This window comes from Lutjanus erythropterus, chromosome 20 (assembly GCF_056507025.1).
Source record: "Lutjanus erythropterus isolate fLutEry1 chromosome 20, fLutEry1.hap2, whole genome shotgun sequence".
NCBI classification, from domain to species: Eukaryota; Metazoa; Chordata; class Actinopteri; order Lutjaniformes; family Lutjanidae; genus Lutjanus; species Lutjanus erythropterus.
In genome coordinates, this window is record NC_139336.1 from 3,422,758 (window position 1) to 3,447,697 (window position 24,940).

The 24,940-nt window shown below is 37.2% G+C and overlaps 2 protein-coding genes across 4 annotated transcripts in view; one reads left to right on the forward strand and one right to left on the reverse strand.

The window, feature by feature from the left end:
- zer1 (zyg-11 related, cell cycle regulator) overlaps positions 1 to 3,930 on the reverse strand; it is a 28,599-nt gene extending 24,669 nt beyond the window's left edge. The window contains exons 1-3 of one of the 2 annotated variants that reach the window (XM_084746476.1): positions 3,809 to 3,930; positions 1,444 to 1,661; positions 1,186 to 1,336 (exon numbers count right to left, since the gene is read on the reverse strand). In XM_084746476.1, coding sequence (XP_084602602.1) covers positions 1,186 to 1,336; positions 1,444 to 1,610 — 318 coding nt within the window. In that variant the 5' untranslated portion in view covers positions 1,611 to 1,661; positions 3,809 to 3,930. Of the gene's footprint in view, positions 1 to 1,185; positions 1,337 to 1,443; positions 1,662 to 3,579; positions 3,763 to 3,808 lie in introns of those variants that run through there. The other variant, XM_084746477.1, reaches the window with a different exon arrangement.
- Positions 3,931 to 9,601: 5,671 nt separating this feature from the next.
- tbc1d13 (TBC1 domain family, member 13) lies at positions 9,602 to 23,038 on the forward strand. Of its 2 annotated transcripts, XM_084746144.1 has the most exons (13): positions 9,602 to 9,748; positions 12,082 to 12,155; positions 12,251 to 12,291; positions 14,189 to 14,250; positions 15,570 to 15,669; positions 17,683 to 17,765; positions 17,983 to 18,142; positions 18,929 to 19,139; positions 19,218 to 19,381; positions 19,541 to 19,701; positions 19,793 to 19,850; positions 22,315 to 22,419; positions 22,560 to 23,038. In XM_084746144.1, exons 1-12 carry the CDS (start codon positions 9,726 to 9,728, stop codon positions 22,378 to 22,380), a joined length of 1,203 nt encoding a protein of 400 aa, XP_084602270.1. In that variant the 5' UTR covers positions 9,602 to 9,725; the 3' UTR covers positions 22,381 to 22,419; positions 22,560 to 23,038. The 2 variants fall into 2 exon arrangements, with proteins under 2 accessions (XP_084602270.1, XP_084602269.1); XM_084746143.1 differs by having other exon boundaries at positions 22,315 to 23,038.
- Positions 23,039 to 24,940: the final 1,902 nt, after the last annotated feature.

Sequence of the window (24,940 nt, forward strand, 5' to 3'; positions counted from 1 at the left end):
TCTGTCATAGCAATAGTATAATGTCTGCAGTTGACTGCGCTGCTGCGGCCTTATATGTATGCACGCGCATGTGACCTGTTAAGTGGTTGTGCGCACCAGAGAATAGGGCTCCGCCGAAAGCCACTGTGTAATTCGAACCCTGAGCCTGCCTGTGGGGCAAATAAAATGCCCTGTCAAGCAAATAAATGTAGCAACTCACTTGCCTGACCAGGCAACTGGTAAAAAAGAATTAGTGTAAGTTGATAATCCATTAATTGTTACAGTAAATTTTCATGCAGAAAATGCAGTTTTCAGCCTCTTAAATGTGGAGATTTTCCTTTTATATCATATTAAAGGGATAATTCTCCAAAAAATACAAATTCAGCATTATCTACTCACCCTCTAATTGAAGCTTTTAGTCCACAAAACACTGCTGGAGTTTCACAAGAAAACAGTGAATGGTGACCAGTTTTCAAATGGAAAAAAAAAATCAAAATGCGTCCATACTGCTTGGAGCCACGTTCACATGCACACTGTCCGAACTAGGTGTGTGTGTGGTGTGATAGTTTGAAAATGGCATGTAGGCTTTAGGAGACTTGGATTACATCACACGAGCAATATAGCATTTTTTGTTTTTTTCCAGTTGTTTTTTACATTTGAAAACTGGTCACCATTCACTTCCACTGTTTGGGAGATTCTGCAACACTGTTTTCCAATGAAACACCAGCAGTGTTTTGTGGACTAACAAAATAAACCCGACCCGCAATCAGCATCAGGGTGAGTAGATAATGATTGGATTTTCATTTTTGGGTGAATTATCCCTTTAATCAGTATATTGTTGACTTTAAGACAGACAAAATAACACATTTAAAGACATCCTGGGCTTTTTTTGTTTTTTTACATTTTGTAGATGTTGCAGCCCTACGCTAAATGTGATAATTAAGTTAGGTCTTTGCTGTTATTTGATAACAGCTAATAAATAAAATAATTTGTACAGGGACAAGTAAAAATTGACTTTGGACAAGTGGATTTCATTAACATTGAATGCTGTAAAAGTTTCTTTAATTGTCCCTTAAAAAGGTGAATGCCAAAGTGTTACAGCTGACATGTTCCAGCTGAGGTGAACTAGAAAATGAAAATGTTATCCTGCTGATGTCATCAGCTTGTTCTGTGAAATTAATCTTTGGCTAAGTTGCAGCATCCCACCTGTTTCCTGATGGCCTCCAGATCTCTGTCACGTACAAAGTCTTCTCTCAGCTGAACCCTGGTCAGTCTGGTGCTGCGAGGGTCTGAGAACAGTTGGAAGAAGCTCTCCTCTGGTTCAAAGTTACTGTCTGTGTGGACCAGCTCCATGTATCTGTGTAAACAAGCAAGGAATGTGTTCTACTGTAACAAACAAAGGGAACACTGACTGACTGAATACTCAGAAATTTGTTAAACATCTTGATGCATCCTGTTACATACGTGTTGACCAGCTTGTCGCAGATCTCACTGGGCAGGAAGATGTCCGAGCGCAGGCAGAGCTTGTTCCTGAAGCCCTGGTAGCACATGGTCTTCCTGAGGTTCCTCAGGCAGAAGACCGTCGCCAGAGTCATGAGGCTGTCTGGGTTGTCTCCTGCTTTGGCTGCCATGTTAGCCTCTTCTTCTCCACCTCAGATCAAAGACAGGGCAGGGCAGGGGACCTGGGGGGCGTACATTGCACAAAGTTAAGGTTTTTTTGGGGGGGGGGGGGGGTATTAATTAAGGTCACATTCCATTTAGTGTAGCAGAGCTTTTCCAGTGATCCAACATGCACAGTAGCTGCAGTCTGACTCTGGTTGACCAGCATGGAATGATTAATGATTAATATCATTGGTAACACCTGTGTTTAATCTACTATTTCAAGTCAACATGGCTGCTGTGTCTATTGTGCAGCTTTGATTCATATTTTCATTGTAAGGAATGAGTAGAGGACATGATTAAAGGGAAAGTTCACCCTAAAATGCCAATTTGATCATTATCTACTCATCCTCATACTGACTGAAGGTCGGGCTTAGTTTTTTTTAGTTCACAACACTGCTCAAGTTTCACAGGACAACAGTGTTGCCGAATCTCCCAAACAATGGAAGTGAAACATAAAATGCCTCCATGCTGCTCTGGAGGAGGTCTGGTGTAATTGAAGTCTGCTAAAGCCCCAACACGGCAAGTTATCTAAACAAAAAATATTTACAATATTTTTTAGACCATTTTTAGCCTGAATCTTCACTGTAGATCCTTAGCTTGGAGCCACATTCACATGTACACTGTCTGAACTGTGTGTGTGTGGTGAGACGTATGTACATTCAAGTGAATGGCATGTCAGGGCTTTAGGAGACTTAGATTACACCAGATGAGCAGTATGGAGACAGTTCAGATTTTTGGGGGGGCTGTTTTTTTATGTTTGAAAACTGGTCGCCATTTGTTTGGGAGATTCTGCAACTCTGTTTTCTTGTGAAACTCCAGCAGTGTTTTGTGGACTAAAAAACTAAACCTGACCTTCAATCAGAATGAGGGTGAGTAGATAATGACTGAATTTGCATGTCTGGGTGAACTATCCCTTTAAAATAACAAACATGAATACAAGTAGCTCACATGTACAGTCACTGAAACTGTACCAATAAGCTGATATCTACCTCATTTTGCCATCTTTGTCATTCACTGCAGCTAAACATAAATGTTTTAGAATAATGCATCTTCTTCTTATGTAAAATATTATGTATGGTACCCTTTGATAGAGACTTAGCAAGTATAGTGATGACATTCAATACAAAATCAAATCATACATCAAATACATTAACAAGACATTACATTAAATATATATTCTTCTAGCGCTTACTGAAGTAACTGGTAGTTAAGCATAATACTGCAGCTGCAACTTATGATACTTTTCATCATCTGTTGATTATTCTCTTGATTAATCAATTCATTGTTTGGTCTATAAAATGTCAGAAAATTCCCAAAGTCAAAGATTATACCTTCAAATGTTTTGTACTGTCCACAATCCAAATATATGCAGTTTACTGTTACAAACAAGTAAAGACACCAGAAAATACTCACATTTGAGGAGCTGTAATCACAGAATTTGGACATTTTCACTCAAACTGATAATCGATTATTAAAATAGTTGATTAATATAATAATCGACAAATAATTGCACCTCTACATACTACTGTCTAAGCGCCTGGCTGCCATAATAAAGTGAGACTTTGCATACTTGGCTGAGTTAACCGTCATGTCTATGGCTGCCTACTGTTAGCAACTAATGTTGGCTACTTTGCAACAACTTGTTTCAACATTACTAACATCATATCCTATTTATATTAAGATGAATGAACCCTGCTAATATACTGAAGCTAGTAACCTAGCTTCCCCTGTGTTAGTTAAGATGATAGTTCTAGTTTGTTAGTTAAGCACACATATAAATAAATCCTGGGGGAGAAGCAGCAGACTGTTAGTGAGATGGCTAGCTAGCTAGCTCCACTATAGCGGTAGAATGATGTACTTTAACAACACTGACGCCAGATAGCTACCGACAAACAGACAGCAACAGTTAGCCTACCCACTCGCAACAAGCCGACATACCACAGAGCAGCACTTGTTATTCTGAGTTAAGCCTTAACTTGCCAATACGGTGTCACCAGTTCATTTCAGCGTCTCGGTTAGCTTGTGGCTAACGATGACTTTCCCTGCTATGATGTTAGCTGAGTTAGCCAGAGGAGCTAGCGCCAGCTGAGAGCTGTATGTGGAGCTGCAGCTTAACAGACAGAGGTCAGCGGTGTGTGAGAGCACGGCTCAGCAGGCAGGACTCTACCTCAGCTTTCGCCAAGGCTGTGCGTCTCGATGAGGGCGAGAAATTGAGTTCTTAACACCAGTCTTCACTCATCTGATTTTCGATTTCGTCCGATGTCAACAAACAGACTCCTCCTCCTTTTCCCATCGCTCCCTCCTGTTCCTCCTCTTCCTCTTCTTCTTCCACTTCCATCACCTGTCTTTCCAACTGTATTCTTATGATTATGTTTTTGTATGATAACAACAACATTAACAGTAATAATAATAATAATAATAATAATAATAATAATAATAATAATAATAATAATAATAATAACTGTTATTATTATTAATATTAGTAGTACTAGTAGTAATGCATCTGAAAAGAAAAACTGCAAAAGAGTAGAGTTTATTCAGAATCTATCCACATAAAAAGTTTGTTCCTATAAATTTTTATTTTTTATGGAAGTTGGAAGCTACAGAAGCCGAACACATCCATACATACAGTTCTTGTTAATGCTGTTATCTCATGATCACAAGTTAATTATCTTTCTATCTCAAGATAACAAAGTCTGTTATTATGAGAAAACAAGCTTTGTTATCTCAAGATAGTAAGATAATTAACTTGAACTTGATAATTAACTCTCGAAATATGGTCATTAAAGAGATATTTGGAAGTATCACCGTTCTTGGTTAGATTTCTGATCTCTGATAAACATTTTAATAAGAGGAAGCAGCATTTAGTTTTCTTGTGATAATGTACTGATTATCTCTTTATCTCCAGAAATTGCCCTTTTGTCTTCCTAGATAATAAAAATGAACCTGTTATCACAAGAAAACAAACGCTGCATCATTGTTTTCTCATGATAATGCATTGATTATGTAGTTATAGCAAGGAATCACCCTTTTGTCTGCTTCAGATAACAGAAAAAAAGAAAACCAACAATGTTAAAATAGTTAACCCATTATCAGGAGAAAACAAGCTTTGTTACCTCAAGATAGTAGATAAGTTATGATCTTGAGATAATCCCCTTAAAAAATATTTGCATTACAAGCATTCTCTGTTTTTGTGGTTTAGACTTCTGATGTTTAATAATCATTTTAATAAGAGGAAACACACTTTTGTTTTCTCTCAATAATGTATTGATTATCTCATTATCTCAAGAAATTGCTCTTTCATATTTTTGAGATAATGAAAAATTAACTTATCACAAGAAAACATGTTGTTATCTCGCGATAAAATAATAAACTCATTATTGAGAGAAAACAAGCTTTGTTATCTTAGCAAGATAGCAAGATAATTTACTTATAATCTCAAGACAGTCATTAAAAAAATATTTGCAAGTACAGCCATTCTCAGCTTCCATGGTTTAGACTTCTGATCTGTTAAATATAAAAAAAAACCCTTTTATTTTCTTCTGATAATGTATTTATTATCTTGTTTCTCAAGAAATTGCCGTTTTGTCATCTCAAGGTAAATGTGAAACTAACCTGTTATCATGAGAGAATGAATCTTAGCAGTATAATTAGCTCATAATCTTGAGATAATGCCATTAAAAAATATTTGCAGGTACAGCCAGTCCTGGCTTCTGTAGTTTCTGTAGTTTTCTGTAGTTTTTCCTGATCTCTGATAAACATTTAAGTAAGACGAAACACCCTTTTGTTTCCTTGTGATAGCAAGAATTTAACCAGTTATATCAAGCAAACAAGAGAATAATTCGTGAGTTATCATGAGAATGTTGGCTTTGTTGAGATAACTGTATAATTAACTTGTGATCTTGAGAGAACAACATTAAAACATACACTCAAGTTTTAGTCATAATCATAGTGACCTCACTACACACATTTTTGCCCATACCTCAAGATTTAATTCACTAGTTATGAAAAAAAGTCACACAAGTGTCTAATAGGATCAAATGATGATGTGATGACAGCTGACTTCTCACTGTTCTTAACCGGCCACTAGGGGGCACAAGTGGTCAACAACTGCTTCAGTTTGAAATCTTGTTTCTCTTTGGACGGGGAGAGGAGGTCCTGTTACTGCCGACAGAACTTTGTAAATCTGTGCTGGTTGCATGTGGCAGTTGTGGTGACATTGCAGTAGGTGCTTCACCATCTTTTTTTTTTTCTAGTTCATTTGTTACAGCCTTTCAACAAACAAAGGCTGATTTGGTGTCTTTGGTAGAGAGGCATTTCATCACTGTAAGAGGAACATCAGACATTCATATCATACATAGTGCACTTGTATCCATCACTACGTTTGAAATCTGGCATCAATAATCTTGCTCCATAGAAGATTAATCTTACATCTTTGTGGTAACCTCCTGACCTTCCATCTAGCACCACCATCAGACTGAAATTTACACTTCACCTAAAATCTAACATAAGATTTAATTTCATTCATGTTCCCAAAGTAATAAACTCCCTCTGATCCCAGTAACCTAGCTACCAGCTCCAAATGTGATCCCTCTGTCATGTCTCACTGTCATCTTCAACAGTAGCAAAACAGTCATGATGAAATTGTTTGTTTGTCTTGAAGATAGTCGAGAGAGAGGGATGAATGGAGGGTTAAAGCCCCAGCAGATCTTTTTAGCCACGTGCAAATAACAGTTTAATCCATTCTTGCAGGTTGGGCATCTGTGAAAAGACAGACCCTGTCCTCCCTCAAGTTCAAACATTCTTCCACATTGTTTGAGATCACAAACATGTTGAAATATTCTGTCTCTTTAGTCAAATATTTAATTGAAGCTCACTTATATTTAAGAATTGTGGCGAAACCATATTTTGAGAGGGTTTTGACTTTTACCCTTCAATTATGCTGGAAAATATACTTTAAAGGATCAAATTCTTGGCTATTAATACTTGTAATGGATTAATGTTTTATTACATTTATTACATTTCAACTCATAAGGTATTAGAAGTAATCTGATGGAGGTGATAGAAATCTGGGCCACAACTTTGAAAGACCAACATTTTCATAAAAAAAGTAAAAGATTTTAAAACAAAGATGATTATGATAACACATTTTTTCTACCTATGTTATCAGTAGGTATTCAGTCCATCCAGGAAGTTGATTGCAACAGTTCACGCAAATTCAATCAATCCCCTTGAATTCTGTGTGACTTTGAAATTTTGTCCAAACTTCACTACTTTTCTGCAAATTTGACCAATCATCATACTTTCCCGTGAGTTCCACCAATCACAGCAGACCCCTGCACAAACATAATATATGCACATCTCAGTGGTCCAACTCAATTATTAGTTTTATTATTCACTATTTTTTGCAGTCCTATATTTATATATTTATTTGAAATAAAATAAATATATTTATTTATTTATTTAATTATTTATTTATTTATTTATTTATTTATTTATTTATTTATTTATTTATTTATTTATTTATTTATGTATTTATTTATTTATTTATACATTTTTGAATGTTGTGCTGTTTTTGAGTTTTGAGTTCTAGAAAGATTCTTCTTCTTTGTGAAATACCCCTCAGTTGCACTTCTTCATTTACACATACAGCAATTTTTTTTTTATCATTTTTTAGAATTCTGAACCTTTTTGGTATAAGATTAGGAGAACACTGAGAGCCGAGTGCTGTTTTGTTCTCCCAGGAACAAGTTGCCTTTGATTTTTCGTGAATTCTACAAAAAAAGCAAAATTCTTTTGCAATTTTTTCTTGCACCCACAATTTCATTGTAAAAAAAAAAAAAGAAAAGCTTTGCACGTTGCAACATGCATGACAATTTTTCAGAAAAGCTGCTGTGAAATCAGGCAGTTTCAGGCTGCAACAACCCACACAAAATTGCTTGAAGTTGTGAATTTTTTAGAAATGTAAAAAAAAAACAAGCAAACCAAAATGTTTCATAAGTCACAAATATTTCATATACATACACTGGTATTAATATTTTTAGGTTTTTTTTGGTAGAACATGAGTTGTCATAATCCTCAAGACTGGGTGAGCTATATGATGCTTTTATGAAGTGAAATACTCATTCAAACCCAAGATTCAGTGTTTTTTTATGGCAATACTAAAACATCAAATTATGCTCAACTTTGACATATGCTATATTTGTAGCGTGTGTGTGTGTGTGCAATATGATTAATTCTGTCTGTTCAGGGATGAGACCAGAGGGGAAGTTGATGGGATACTGAATGGGCTTAACAGAGCACAGGGGCCCCTGGACAGGAGCCTCTGTATGAAGTGACTGTTAAATGTTCTTGATGGAAAGTCAAACCACCACAAAGAGATGCAAAACGACCACAAAGACACAAAATTACCGCACAACCATGCAGAACAAACACAAAGACACCAATAATCTATGTGATTATGTGCACAGTGTAATTAAGTAGTTCCTCTTTTCAGAATCAGAATCAAAAGTACTTTATTGATCCCTGGGGGGAAACTGTTGATGGTACAGGTGCTCCCATTCAAGAAGAGAAACTAAATATAAGCATTATATATAAGCACGGAGAATTGTTAGAATAGAAAAAAGAAGTAAAGAATATATACATTCTACTACAATATATAAAAAAGATAGATAATATAAAAATAAAGCAAATACATACAATAAAAAGTGTGTAAATGTGCATGTGCCTTATCTACAATACAAATCTAAAACTGTAATACATGGAAAATAAACAATGAATAGAAATACAAGCATGTATATTAAATTCTATACAAAAATGTGCATCAATTTACAATCATATATAACAGTGTAATAACAATGCTGTATGTACAATATTGTGCAGTTTGCACAAACTATTGTAAGTTCAAGTCTGTATTATTACTCATTATTAAACATTAAGAGCTAAATGAAGAACAAAAAGCTAAACATGCTCAGTCTCAGGTGCACAGCAGTGCATACATGCAAATACTAAGTCACTTATACATTCTGTCTTCATAAGTTTATCATACATCTGTGTATTTACTGACCTGCAGAATGATGTCATTCAAATACCCAGAGTCTTTCTGCCTTCTAGTGGCTGTCAGTAGGTATGTCACTTTCTACAGACAACACACAGAGGCTCAACAATAATCCACTTTTACTAACCCACCCACTACTGCTGCCCAGGAATGTAGCAGCAAACTATTTAGATTCAATTTTTTATTCAAAATAATATAATATAAAATAAATAAATAAATAAATAAATAAAATAATATAAAATCTATTAAACATTATTTAGTTGTCTGGAGGAAGTCAGTCTAATATGTAACTATATGTATTCAGTGGTGAAGGAAGTTCTCACTACAGTAAAATGTTACTTAACTTAAAGTATCTAAGTCTCATGAAACTGAACCATTAAAAGTAAAAGTACTGAATGCAGAAAAATATCCTCTGTGACTATTTTAAAATGTGATATCATTAGATTATAATGATTCATGCATTAATGTAAAAGCAGCATTTCACTGCTGTATTTGGTTGAGCCAGGTTGTATTGGACTGCAACTATTTCCATCAGTGATTAATCAGCCATTTATTTTCTATATTAATCAGTTGGTTTGTAAAAATAAAAGATAAAATAAAAAAATACTGCAAATTGTGAGAAATGCTGTCTCAATGAACCAGAGCCCAAAATGACACCTTCACAACCCCAACCCAACCAAAGTAAATGTGTTACAATTGTCCCTGGTCTCCCCTACAGTATTTCCCTCTGAGATGTAGTGGACTAGAGATATAAAGTGGCATGAATAGAAAAGACTAAAGTTTATGTACTTGAAATGTGTACAGTACTTGAGTAAATGTGCGTCATTGGGTAAGGGAACAAATCAGGAACACATTTTGTAAAGGCAACAATCCCATCACATGCACCCACTCACTGACAGTGTGTGCGCGCGTGAGTGTGTCTGCCCACAGTGTTGTTGTGAAGACGGAAGTGATAGGAGGACTTCCCTCTGGCCAATAATTCATTCCTTTTTGGAAGCAGTTAAAGGAACAGCCGGCCTGCTCAGACATGTCTACAGCGTACAGGAACAGGTGAGACTCATCAAATCTTTGTTTTCGTGTGGGGTACAGGGGCGCGCGACCAGTGACAAACTGCTGCTACATCATCTATTGTAACGTTAGCAGCTAGCATCCTCACCGCTAAATTGCTGTTAACTTGAGTGTTAAGCTAGCAGCAACAGCAGCCCAGCTAACCAAACATAAGCTAAGTTTAGCTTTGAGGCAAGAGTTGCAAAGACACACAATTGGTACATGCTAATATGATGTTGCCCGGTGTAAAACACCATATTTAATGACATTACCAGGAGCGCTGCACGAGTTAACTCATTCGTTACAGCAACTTCATGGTTTTAAGTAGTTAGCTACGCTAGCAGCCTGTTAGCTCATCAGCTGACACATCATACTTCCTTCAGCCCTTCTGGCTAACAATTAGCTAACAGCCAGCTAACTGTCTTTGCTGACTGTGTGTTTCTGTCAGTGCAGGGGTGAAAACAAATATGACTTATTTTTCAGTTAAACTGTCGTCCTGACAGGAAATTAGCTCATGATGAATTAACCTGAACATGCTTAACTGGAAAACGCATTCGGCTCAGTTTACAAAGACTGCGTTAATATTTTTTTCCATGCAATTATCATTTTCTCTGCTTTAATTAGCAGTCCACAAGCTTAATAATGAAAAAGATCAGAAACCAATTATTAATTGTCAATTCTTTTATTATTTGTATTTTCACACGATTTTTAGATACTCTCCAGTATATAAAACTCTCCAGTTAGTTGTTTTTGGCATTGAATCCTTGAATTATGTGTGTACAATGGTAAAACAAAACCAATGTAGCAGTCAGCAGTAGTGCTTTTATAAAATAAATTATAAATAAAATAATTAACACAATAATATCACAGTAGATATCGTCACTGTCCAGTATGGTAATAAGACATTTTTTATTGGGATATCACAATATTCAATAATTGGCTGTTGCATTTCTAATAAATAACACAGTGGACACCGACTCTGCACAAGCTAGGAATAATATTATGAGGGGTAAATAATCAATCTTTTATTTGTTTATTTATTGGGCTAAAATTAATCATATTTAAAGCTTTAATATGTAACATATCTGTATTACAATAGCTAAAAATGCTAGACTAATGTTATATACTTTGTTGAGCTGTGTACCTGTACTTGTTTCCCTTCTTTAATTTAACAATTAATTATTAATTAATTATCTTTAATATTTAAATTACTAAAAAAGAGTGGCCAGCCATGACATAAGTATGTGAAAAAAATTGGCATGAATCATTATATTTAAAGCTATGATTTAGTACATTTATGCACTAAAATGTTGAAAAATGCTAGACTGATGCAATGTATTTTGTTGAGTTTTTTATGTACATTATCCCAAATGTTTCCAACAATATTCAAACAGAGAGAACTCTAGTCTATTCAAGATAATGTGTGCTGCCTGCTAGCGGTTGTTAGATGGTTGCCACAACTTTTGGGAAAACACAAGAAACTTCAGACACATCATAACGTAATGTGAATAAAACCTGTATATTACTTTGTCCATGAATATAATTTCTGCCTGAGTCATGCCAGATAGATTTCCATCAGCTATGGTGGCTGTTCCAATGTCCCATCCAATATTATTTCCCTACACAACTCATATTAATAATAAAGTTTGATGTTGATAATAAACAGGATTTTGCTGAAAATGAGGCAAAGCTGGTTTCTCTGGAGTGTTGTACATAAGCTGCGGGTCTGAAGCAGATGTGTGAGGCCCAGTAAACAATCTCATAACTGTATAATAGGATAATAAAAAAGACTGATTTGATGGTAAAATATGTTTTAATTAAAATGGGGACCATCAAAAAATTAATACTAAATAAAATATGTTTTACTGACCTTGTCATTTATTAAACAAAGGAGAGAAGAAACAAAGAAACTCTTTTTACCACCTGGTATGCACACTGAAATATGCATCTAACTACCATACAATAAGTCCTGTATATATGAAGCTTCATCGTCATCATGTACAGTTTTTGTGTGTCAAAGAGGCATTGATGCGCTCTGGTCTGTTTGAAGGCTGTATTCTTTTCTGTTGTAGCTATGACACTGTATTATACAAATAGTGTTGCTCATTTGACCATTGTGGCTGAACAAGTGGGGATATTCCAAGAATGCAAAACTGATCTGTGTCCGTGACTAGAAATGTTGCAGTTGAGGTTTGTGGTTGTTATTTGTGCTGGTTTTGGTTTTCATTATAACAGTGGTAGTTACAAAGCAGCATAAACACTGTTTGGTATGTGCTCTCAGTGCAGTAATTCACAAATGAAATAGGTTCCAACCTTGTCTCGTTTCTTCTTTTCAGGATACAGGAATTCAAAGTAACCCTGAGTGAAGAAAACATCAACTTGAAGACACTGAGGGAGCTGTGCTTCAATGGTAATTCTCCCACTTTGATGTCTTTTGTACTGATGAACATACCCTAGATCTTTTATCGTTCTGTATTTGACCACCCTTTTCTTTATTCATCTCAGGAATCCCATTTGAAGGAGGCATACGAGCCCTTTGCTGGAAGGTAAGTCGCCATGCCTCTGTAGTGTAAACGTTTGTGTGTGACTCAGTAGGCCTCATGCAAGATCATTTGTGTATTCTTATCCTCTCTGACTTTCTCCCTTGAGGTTTGCTCTCATGAGTGTTCTAGCAAACACACCTAACAGCACAGACTTGTTGTAAACTGCCACTTAGACTTGATCATTAGCAAAATCAACACCCCCAAACTACTATATGAACCCCCCTTTGCACTGAGATATTACAATATGATCTGCTATAGGAAATAGGGATGTCATGATACCAGAACTTTAGTAGTCAATACCATTGAATTTACTCAATTTCTGATACCTAATTTGATACCATGAAAAAAAAAACCAAAGGAATAAAATCCAGCCATTGTTGTTTTTCTGTGCCACCTGAAATAAAAACTCTTCTGAGCTTCTAAGACAAAAGACTGAGGGGTAGATTTACTGATTCTGCCACAAATCTCTGTCAGAGAGCATGTTGTCATGTCTGAAGGAAATGCAAAAGTAATTTCTGCTCAGACATCGAGTTGCTGTTGCTTTTTCTATTATTCTCTCCCTCTTTTCTCTTCATATTTTAACAGTTCATTTGAACAGAATCGTAGAAAACATCTGTAGGTCTATATTGTATTTTATATCCTGGTGTTGAGCTGCACTTCCAGTCTTAAGATTTAACCGATATTGTTGTGCTTTGAGCAGTGATCAGCTGAGCTGACAGAGTGAACTGGATGGACTTCTGCGTGCTGTGTGTGTGTGTGTGTGTGTGTGTGTGTGTGTGTGTGTGTGTGTGTGTGTGTGTGTGTGTGTGTGTGTGTGTGTGAGAGAGAGATGTGATTATTGCAGGGATATTTTTGCCAAAAAAATGCACAAAAAAGTCACTAATAGAGGGTGAGACACACAGCCGTGATAATATACTAGCCACTAACTTTGGAAGTGGAGTGAAAATGGAGGTCTCACCTAAAACCAGACTCAGCCAGACACAGCCTCATTACTGTATTAGACACAGTTGGTTCAAAGAAAAAGGCTGAAAATTTTGTCTATAAAGATATCTCCTCCTCTGTTTTACAAATTGCAGACTGTGTGTTATATTACTTTATAATTGGTACGTAAAACAAGTATGTTTTTCCCTGTTGAGAAAGTGAAAAGTTCAAAGTTCAGATCTGTTTATGTGATTTGGTTCTTGGATAAGGGCAAAAATGTGCCAAACTTAATCTGAAATCACTAATGAGCTAGCTAATGAGTTCAGAAACAAAAAAAAGGGACCACATAGCAGCTCCTTCTTTTAGTATAATTAGCACTTTTTCAGTCTAGGTAGTTAGAGAGTGTTTGAAAGCCTTTCGTCCACCCACACACACACACACACACACACACACATTGATGGTGACTGAGCTGCATGTAAGGCGCAGGCTGTCGAGGACTCTGTGTCTTCTACTAACTAATAACATCCAGTACACTACACATCTTCTTTTCACACAATATCCTTCTCTCAAGATTCATGGAGTTTTAAAGTGACATTAACATTTTTCCACATTCTGACACCACATATTTTTTGTTTCTACTTTTTCCAACACTTCACCGAGGTTTATGTGATATAAGAGTGAAAACTTCAAAGACAAACTCCTAGGGTTCTTTCTGGCTGCACTGTGACATCATTTTACACACGCTCTCTAAAATTCAGCCTTGTATGTTTGGTGTCTGAACGCTTTGGGATGTCGAGCAGAGTTTAAAATAAAGTTCAGTGGGTAGGAACATCAGATTACATGAGATGGTAATGATGGCCTTGCTGCCGAGTCCAGGAGGATTGAAGATGGTTCTGGAAAATTTGGGGCGTAACTTTCCATAAGACTGTGAACAAAATGTGATCTGTGTTCCTGACTTGTGATTTTACTCTGTTTTCAGATCCTTCTCAATTATCTACCTCTTGATCAGACATTATGGGAGTCTTTCCTCAAGAAGCAGAGGTAAGGAGACATGTTGGACAGATTGAAGAGTTGAAGACCTGAGCCACACTGCTCTATTTTTATTTGGAGATTCTTTTTTTGGTGTCATTTGGCACAAAATCAGCTGCTATCAATCAGCACAGCTGATGACATTAGCTAATGTTGTTAGCTGACTAAATTAGAAAGAAACTTCCCATGTCAGCTGTGACTCACCAGGCTTCAGGCTGTTTATTATAGCAGTATATTATGGTGACATTTGCTGGGAACAAACCACCTTTACTATTGTTTCCTCCATTTTCCTTCTTTATATTGGACACAACTGGAGCAGGGCAGTGAATGTTGATACTTTTGTGGCACAGACTGAATTGCTTTAATATAATCAAGAATCAGAAAAACGTCTTGTTATCCTACACTACATTTCAGTATCTCAGGAGTAAATCTTTAAGTTGTGATTCATTTTTTATGTTGTAAAACTGCTTTGAGTGGAAAAATGCCGAGGTGCAGCATCATAAAACTGAAGTTTAACTACACTGTGGTAAATAGGTTTATGTTTTAATGTTATGCAACTGCTTTGAGTGTGTAAACGATTTATACCATAATGTGTAATCACGTGTAATTTTCATTTAGCTAAAATGGATTTTACTGTACTGAAGGCAAGCTATTGCTGCTGTAACCCTTTTGAAATTTGAACAATACCCAACCCTCAACACAACAGAGGAAGTCTGATTTCACCACTGTTTTTAGAGAAAAACACTATGACAAGATGTTATCGTAATTATGCTTTGTTGCTAATTTGGCCTGTAATGAAGGATGCCAACAATAACCCCCCCCCCCCCCCCCCCCAAAAAAAACTACAAAGTCTCTGAATTTAGAAGCTGAAAACAAAGAATGTTTTCTGATTTTGCTTGAAATTTTTCTGTAAAATTACTTGATTTTTTTAAAATGCATGGTGATTCATTTTCTGTCAATCGATTAATCAACTAATTGATCCTTCCTTAGTACCGCCCCTTTTCACTCATCCCATTTCAGCTAACAAGCTATGGAAGATGAGGAAGGATTGATATAGATTAGCTAGCTAGTTAGTGAGCATTTTGCTAACATTAGCACTAGAGCTGCACAGTTTATCACAAACAAATTGAAATCACAATATAGCCAAGTGCAAAATCACAATCGCAGAACCATGAGTTTTTTGAAAAAGGAAAAATGTGTTTAAAAAAACAGCATCATAATGAAGTACTTTAAGAAGGGTCAGTTGTCTCAACCTTAGAGTATTAAAGATGAGTGTTTTTTCCAGTATAAGTCTTGATATGAACATAAGAATCTCCTATTGTCTCTCATAGGGAGGTGTACTCCCAGTTCCTAAAAGAAATGATCATCCAGCCTGGTATTGCCAAAGCCAACTTGGGGCTCTCCAGGGAAGATGTGACGATGGAGGATCATGTGAGTCAAGTTTCTTTTGTCCTGGCGCTCTTTTTTTTTCCACAGCGGTGTTCAGCTGAAATGAGGCCTGATACAACGAAGCTACATGCTGTGTGAAGTAATGTACCTCAGTGAGTCTTCTCTACAGAAACAAGAAGCACCAGGCCGTCCATGTAGGAGTTTATCTATTAGAAAAGCACAGACTGGTGATTACATGACATTCTTTAGCTGTGCAACATTAATGAAGCACGTATGACTGAACTACAGCTGATTTTCATTAATGATAAACATTCAGCTCTAACTAACACACAGAGCAGGAGGAGCAGATTGTGGACCAGTCATGTTTTAATAGTAAAAGTTCAAACTTACATTTGGCAGCACTAACTGTTTAATGTTCTCTTTGGGTAAACATATCTGTATTTCTGACAGTGCAACAGTAAACAGTGTGTGTGTTTTTCAGGTCACTATGTTACTTCAACTCTTCAACTTTGACTTTTTGTCCTCAGTTTCTTAAGCACATTATTTTAGGTCCTGTTTGACTGGGAGATATTCATCTGATAAAATTCCACCACCTCCGTTCAGGCCTCCTTCCAAAGCTACTCCCCCAAAACAAATGAACACACACTGCCTGACTGCTGCTGGAGGACGAGTCACTAACTGTATCCAGTTACCTCGTGTCTCATTAACATGAAAGAAAACACTGAACATAATCAGAATAAACAACATGGCTGTTGTTTAGTACTCAAAGCTGTCAAGCTAGCATGATAGCACTGTTAGCTTTCTCTGCCATTCTTGTGCAACTAGTTTGCTATATCTTTGGTAATATATCTGCCTAGCTGTGTGGGAGACTGCGGTCATTTGCAATGAGCAAACTTGAGGAGTTACGGATCACATGTAGTCCATTACACTTACAGATAAAGATGTAATCAGATTACAGTACAGTTTTTAATAAAGAACTATGTCCTACCATGCACAGTCGACACACAGCTGCCAATTCATTATCATGGCCTCTAGTGAAAAAATGCTTCGCTGGGTGGAAATTTTAACATTTTTTCTTTTTAAATCAATAAATTATGCACAACAAAAGAAGGAACAGCTGGACAAACTAATAAACCTAACAAGCAACATAAAACACTAAGAGCTGCAACGATTCATCTTTTATTAATCGACTATAAAATTATTCAGCATCTATTATGATAATCAGGTAATTGTTTAGAGTCATTTTTTAATTAAAAAAAAGTCCAAATGCTCTGATTTCAGCTTCCTAAATGGGAACACTTTCTTATCTCTTTATTCCTCTCTGACAGTAAACGGGTTATCTTTGGGTTGTGGACAAAACAAGACATTTGAGGACATCATCTTGGACTTTGATCAACATTTTTCACCTTTTCCTGACCTTTCATGGACCAAATGACTAATTGATCACTTGAGAAAATAATCAACTGGTTCTTCAATGATGCAGATAATCATTAGTTGCAGCCCTAAAAACATTGTATTAGGTTAAATAATTTCATCATATTTTATATTGAGTTAATCCAAAAGTAACAGAACATAATCCAGTCATATTACTTTAATATTGTGATACTTGGATTACATTACTGATTACATTTTTTTTAACAAGTAATTAATAACTTTATTGAAGTATATATTTAAAGTAACGCCCCGAACTCTGGCAGTGAAGCAGGTATATAGGTAGATAGGCGGGTAGGCCATCCATTCATATCGTTCAGGCCCAATGAAATGATTGGCTGGGCTTATTACAGGACTGTGAGAGCTACAGATACCAGACTTTTTCTCTTTTTTTGTCAGTGCATTTGATTTATACTCCTAAAATTCATTACCTACCTGAGCTTTAAATTAAGATACTTTTCCTGCTGGAGGCCAAACACTTGCCATCATGTTTCATAGCTGAATAAATTCATCAATCAGTGTGTCAGTGTTGCTCAAATTTTCTTTTTTCACTGCTTAACCTGAGGCAGTCAGCTAAATAAAGCCAACCAAGTGAGCTTCCATGTCTTTGTTTTCCTCTTTCAGCCTCTAAATCCAAACCCAGACAGCCGGTGGAATACCTACTTCAAAGATAATGAAATTCTACTACAAATTGACAAGGATGTAAGGTATGACTTTAAAGAACTATTCTACATCTGTTCGTTTGATTTTTGATAGTACAATATCTGAGTGTGAAAAGGACGACAGTGAGTATATAAGAAGAAACACAGTGCTTCTTTTAAAGGGATCAGATCCCCCATCCTCCAAACATCTAACAAAAGCTTATGTGAAGCAGTTGACACGTCAGATAAAATCTGACAGGATCGTTTTTCCTCATGTTTGCAGGCGGCTGTACCCAGACATGGCCTTCTTCCAGCGTCCTACAGAATATCCTTGTCAACTTATCTTGGATCCTCAGAATGATTATGAGACACTTCGTCGAAGAGTCGAACAAACCACCCTGAAAGCGCAGACTGTAAACCGCAACCGCAGTGGAGTCACCAATGTAAGTGACTGTCAATGTGTGTCTGTGTGTGTTCAGTGCAGTATGGGTTATGGTTAAAGCTACAAGCTTAGCATGCACTCACATGTAGAGGGTTTGTCCAGAGGAATCCAGCTAGTTAAAGTTAATGTTCACTCACTTTAAGCTCAGTTGCAACTTGTCCATCACATTAAGTGCACATGTGAGTTAGTGGAATGTTGAACAGGTGGGAAACAGGTCTGGGCTGCAGACAGGCTATTCTTGTACCCGCACTCTTTTACTATGAAGCCACGCTGTGGTAACCAGGGCTTAAAATGAACTTTGTTCCTCAGTGTCCCACAACTGTCCCTAATTCAACTTTCATCTGTCCCAGACTTTACAACCATTGTCCTGAATATCCTGAAATTGCTGTTCATTGAACCCGTCCTTAAGACGATACACAAGACTGTACACAGTTACATAAATTTTAACCAGCCAATTATCATTGTGACAGTTTCATACATTGACACATAAGAGAACACATAGACTGATAATTAGTGCAGCACAATTACTTTACAGGCAGAGATTTGACAAAACAATCTGAATAACACTGCATATTTGTCTTTTTTAAATCCATCTGTGAGTGGTTATAGTAAAATCTGCCTGTGTTGTGATTGGCTGTTTTAAAACCTACTTGTGTTGTGATGGGTTGTTTTAAAAACCATGTCTGTTGTGATGGGCTGTTTGTGAACGCCTGTATTGTGATTTGATACCTGTTATTAATGGACCTGTTTACCTGTACCTGCATGTCATCAACATCTCTCCTCTCAGGTCAGCTCACCTGGGAAGGCATTGAACCTGTATCCATCTAACGAATATGAGGTGCTGCCCAGTGGGAGTGAAGCACACTGGGAAGTGGTAGAGCGGATCCTCTTCATCTATGCCAAACTCAACCCCGGGATTGCATATGTCCAGGGCATGAATGAGATAGTTGGGCCAATTTACTACACCTTCGCCACAGATCCCAACAGTCAGTGGAAAGGTGGGTAATATTTGAATGGAACATGTGAACGTTTCACACATAGGAAGTAAATCTGTACCTTTTTTTTTTGTTGTTCAGAGCACGCTGAAGCAGATACATTCTTCTGTTTCACCAACCTGATGTCAGAGAACAGAGATAACTTCATCAAGAGCCTGGATGATTCTCAGTGTGGCATCACCTACAAGATGGAGAGTGTGTACTCTATGCTCAAAGACAAAGACCTGGAGCTCTATCTCAAGCTGGTAATGTTCCCAGTCAAATCATTAAGCATCCAAACCACTGCTGATCACTGATCATTTCAGCTCCAATATAAATCCTTGCATTTATTGGGAACATTAAAAACAACACCACACTGATTTTGCCATTTCCTGTTTTTCCCTCGTTTTCCTCTGTCCAATCAGGAGGAGCAGAACATCAAACCCCAGTATTTTACATTCCGCTGGCTGACCTTGTTGTTATCTCAGGAGTTCCTCCTGCCAGATGTCATCCGTATTTGGGACACCCTGTTTTCTGACCAGGACAGATTCCACTTCCTCATCCTGGTCTGCTGCGCCATGCTCATGTGAGCCTTTTGTCCTCCCTTTTGTCACACATCATTAATATCTCTGACCCTTCATGTCAATCATTTTTCTGTTGACCACCTCTGTTCACAGACTCATCCGAGATAACTTACTGGCAGGAGACTTCACAGTCAATATGAGATTACTGCAGGTAAGACTTCTGATAATACACAGGGACTGGGATGCACCAACAAAGATTAATTTACTTAGAGTTGAACAACACTAGGTTTAAAATGAGTTAATCCATATTTACAATTAAACAGCTCTGTTGCACAATTAAAACTAATCTTCATTAAGTAAAACCAAGTTTCACATTGTCTGCTAGTTAGTTAAAAAATTAAAATGTTATATTGTTTGCTAACTACAGAGGTCTGCATCATTTTCTCTCAAACAGTGTTGATTTTGGCAGCCATTTTTGATTTAGTCTTAGTCATTTGGAAATGCTTATTAGTTTTAGTCACATTTTAGTCATTTCTATCCTTGATAGTTTTAGTCGATGAAAACTAAAAGCGAAAAAATAATGACTTTAAAACATTAAATTAATACATCCATCAATCCATCCATTTTCTGTAACCGCTTATTCCGTAAGGGTCGCGGGCTGCTGGAGCCTATCCCAGCTGACATTGGGGGAGAGGCGGGGTTCACCCTGGACAAGTCGCCAGTTCATCACAGGGCTGACACATAGACAGACCAGCACTCACACTCACATTCACACCTACGGGCAATTTAGACTCATCAATTAACCTAGCATACATGTCTTTGGACTGTGGGAGGAAGCCGGAGAACCCGGAGAGAACCCACGGAGACAAGGGGAGAACATGCAAACTCTGCACAGAAAGGCCTCGCCCCAGCCAGCTGGGCGATCGAACTCAGGACCTTCTTGCTGTGAGGCCGCAGTGCTAACCACTGCACCACCGTGCCGCCCTAAATTAATACAGATATAGGAAATTGTAATTGAGGTTGACAGGTTGTGTTGCAATTCATAAAGCAACAGTTAACTCTCTTAACACTTTTGTATAATAACCACATTCCTTACCAGTTTGATAGCGCTAGCCCATCCGTTTTATTTTCTGCTGGATTATGTGTAAAGTATATCCATAAGTCATCACGTCTTTTCCGCCCACCAAGCCCTTGTGCTGACGTTGCCGCCATGGTCCATGAACTGTGTGTGTGATTGTCCCGGTGTGGACTGTGTATGCCCGGTGGTGGGTGTGACCAAACAAGGACGGGATGCAGGTACATTGCTGATATCTTCAGCATTTGGCAGATTGATTGCACGTACAGTTGGAGGAAATGCCATGCATTTTGATAGTCCTAAAGCCAACCCACTAACATTTTCATCTTGTCTCCTCTTGTCAAAGAAAAAAAAAGATACGTCTCGTCATATTTTCGTCATCAAAGAGTTATGTTTAGCTCGTCACCATCTCATTTTAGTCATGAAAAAAGGTGCGTTAACGAAATCATTTAGTCATCGTCATCGTTAACGAAAACAACACTGCTCTCAAAACAGCCATTTTTGGCCTAAGCAGCAACTATTAAATTGGGTTTTTTTTCTGGATGTGGTATCCATGGCCAGCCTCAGGAGACTCAAGGCTAACCAAGCGCAAATTTAGATTTAAATTTAGTTTGTCATTTTAGTTGACAACCGAAAATGTGGTGTTTTTTTCTTATTTGGTGTTCAGGCTTCACATTTTTACAGGTGGAGAATGAAAGAATAACTTCAGGTCTACAGCAATGACAAATGACAATGAAAACATTAAAAACATATCTGTTATTCCTTTCTTTATAATTTTTGTCTACACCATGGAGAGCCACTGAAGACGGGCAAGACAGCCACATGTGGCTCCAGAGCCACAGGTTGCAGACCCCTGGATTAACCAAGATATAAGTTGATGAAAACATTACCTTTTTTACTTGTTAGCTAAAAAGTTACCATAACATTGAATTGTGTGCTAGTTAGTCAAAAAAGTTAACAGAATGTTACATTATTTGCTAGTTTGTTTAAAAGTTAACAAAAACATTGCATTGTTTGCTAGATAGTTAACTAGATAATACATCATATTGTTTGTTAGCTGGCTACAAAATAGTTAGCCTACTCTTGAAGGATTAGCAGAGAAAGGCTCTAATTTCTCCTCCTTTGAGAAAAACTCATTGAGCAAATTAATGGAGCAATATGGTGAAATAGTGGAGGATTTAAAAAATAGGCAACAGCGCAATAAGGTAAAAAGACTTCCTGGCAACAACTGACATACTGTGTTGAGTAAAGGAAAGAAAACATGCATTATAGATGTCAACTGGGTTGAGTTTGTCCCATAACTTTCTTTGAGGAACTTGATTATTTTTCCTAATCCATCTCAAAAAGGCAGCCAAGTTCAACTTCCTTTTAAATTCCATTTAAATGTCATACCAGATCACATTTTGAATCAGACCAGAATTTAAAGTTATTTCATGATTTAATCAGCTTTAAAAGTGAATCCTTGTTGGTGCAACGTAGCCAGGGAAACCTCAGGGCTTCTTATATAGACACATAGTACAGCTGATGCTCTTACCAGAACTAACTCACACAGAGTTATATATATATGTATATATTTTGTCTTTACTGATGTTCCTCTCAGGATTACCCGATCTCAGATGTGCACACCATCCTGATCAAGGCCAAAGAGCTGCAGGATAACTCCTAACCTGTTCACTCTTTCTCCTGCCGTCTCTGCTCAGATGTGGTAGGTAGGAGTTTAAACATTAAAAAAACATTGTCATGTCAAACATGTATCATGGGAGGACTTGAATGAAGAGCCTGGAAGGACGTGTTGAGGAAAAACCTAGCATACTGCTTTTAACTCTGTGTCTGATGTTTGGTCAGTGGGGACTGCCGTGAACCATTTAAGGACGTGCTGAACTGTTCCTCCATGGAAGTGTGGAGGAGATGCCACCTGTTCCTTGATGCATTTTGGGAAAAAAGGCTCCTCTCACAGCCATCTCTCCCATGGACACAGATAACGATGTTTGCGCTGAACATCTGAGGGAGAGATAAACACATTAATCCAACACTACCGAATTTAGTTTGTCATAAAAACAGACCAGAAATGTTTTACAACGGAGCCAGGAATTTAACAAAAATCCCACTGCAACCACGTATGTAGTCAGATTGAGCAAATGTTGGGTGGAGCAATAGTGCATGTTTATTCTTTAAGGTTTTTTTATTTTTAGAAGTTGAACATTTTTAATGTAAGAAACATGTATGCCTTATCTGTTTGATGATGTGAAACAGGAAACAGTATTTCTGGGTGTATCTTCTGTCTGGGTAAAATAAATATGAAGTGATGGGCCTTGCCTGTTGAATATTGTATCAGTAACTTTCTAAAATCATTATTTCTTGAGCATAATGTCTCAAAAATGCCTTTTGTCCGATTGGAAATGAGGAGGATTTCCTAATAAAGTCATATAATACTATTGAAAGAAGGGCAAGGACCATCAGGGTGAACTGTGCTGCTTTTCACACTGAACATTTTTTTCTGACCTTTTTTTTCTTTAACTTGTAGCTCTATAGTAGATTCCAGATGTGGGACCAAGTCATTGTTTTGCAAGTTACAAGTAAGTCTCAAGTCTTTGCACTCAAGTCCCGAGTCAGGTACCAAGTCGAAAGAGGGGAGTCCTAAATCAAGTTCTGAAGTTCTAAACTTTAAGTCTGTAGTCCTAAAGAAGTCATAATGTAACAGTGAATTTCAAGTCTCACTGATTTACAAAGTTACTTAGCTGTTAAGCTGAAGTTAGCTCAGCATGAGCTAACTATGTTAATATTAGCCTTGACTTGCCATTCTGCAACTTCAAATATCAAAACGAAGTTGAAGCTTGTTGTCACTGTCTGTAGTTTTCAACTCACACGTTTTGTATCCCACTTAGTGTTTTTGTTGACCACTGCGCATTTTTTGTTTATTTTGAACAAAAGTATCTTTGGTATAAATTTGTCCAGATGGAGCTCAGTAATGTAACATTAATTATGCATATTGCCATTTATATCAGCTACAAACAGCTAGTTAGCATCATGTCAGTGACAGATAGCCAGTCAGCATTATGTCAGGTACGAACAGCTGGTTAGCATTATGTCAGACACAAACGGTTTGTTAGCATTGTGTCAGTCATAGACAGGCAGTTACTGTTATGTCAGCTACAAACTGCTAGTATAACATCAGATATTTTGGCTGTAAGGCAGGAAATTTGGCAGTGGCCTGAAGCAGCAGATGTGTACAAGGACTAAAAAAATGTTCTAGTATTTTTACTTAAGCAAAATGCGCCAGCTGAGGGCAAGAATCTGTTTGAGGCTCTTGGATTCAGCTGTTGAACTGGTTGACTCCCTTATCTCTTATTTTACTAATTAGCCAGCAGCATCTGATGGAATATGAAGGAAAGAGAAATGAAGATGAAGAGAATGTAATGCAGAGTTTTAAAAGGCTTCCCAGCTTGATCCCCCCCACTCTTTACTCTTTTCCCTTTTATCTGTTAGCTTCTGTAGCAAAAGCTTTAGAGCTGAGTGATAATTAAGCTGAAACAGCAAGACTGAACAAGTTGTTGTTCTAATCTCAAATCCTGTTTCAGTGGAAACAGGCCGGCAGTGGGTTGTTTAGAAGGAAATAAAAGCTTTTTTAACTTGGAGTCAGGGGTTAAACTTGTCCAGGCTTTATGGTTTAGATTCAGCTTTGGTTGAACCTGATAATGTTCAGTGTGAACACCAGCACAGCCCACCTCTTATTATTTAATCTTGGGGTGTGCACAGCAGACGGGACTTGGCTTGATTAAACCCAGATTATAATTTGAATGTAAATGTGTAAACTGCCGTAATATCCAGTCACAAGCTTGTAACCTGTAGATCAGTGTGGAAACAGAAAAGAAGGAATCATAGAAAGATGTTTAAAAGCTCAAAATATGTTGATACTTTGGCTCATGGAATTATAAATCCATACTCATATGAAGGCACTGTGTAGATCTGTGATGAAATGCTTTTCAATATGAACGAGGATGAAACAGAGGTCATTGTAACTCACTCAGTCATCTCATCCTGTACAAAATGCAGGATTTTTGATTATAGCCCTTCATATACATGCCCAGAATGGCAACATACACCATTTTTGGGCCACTGTAATGTATGATTTTTTTAAAATCATGTTTTATAGACACTCCTTAGAAATTGGATGGGGCATTAAGAACTCTTGATTTTTTTTCCCCTGTCTGGTTTTTCTGCAACTG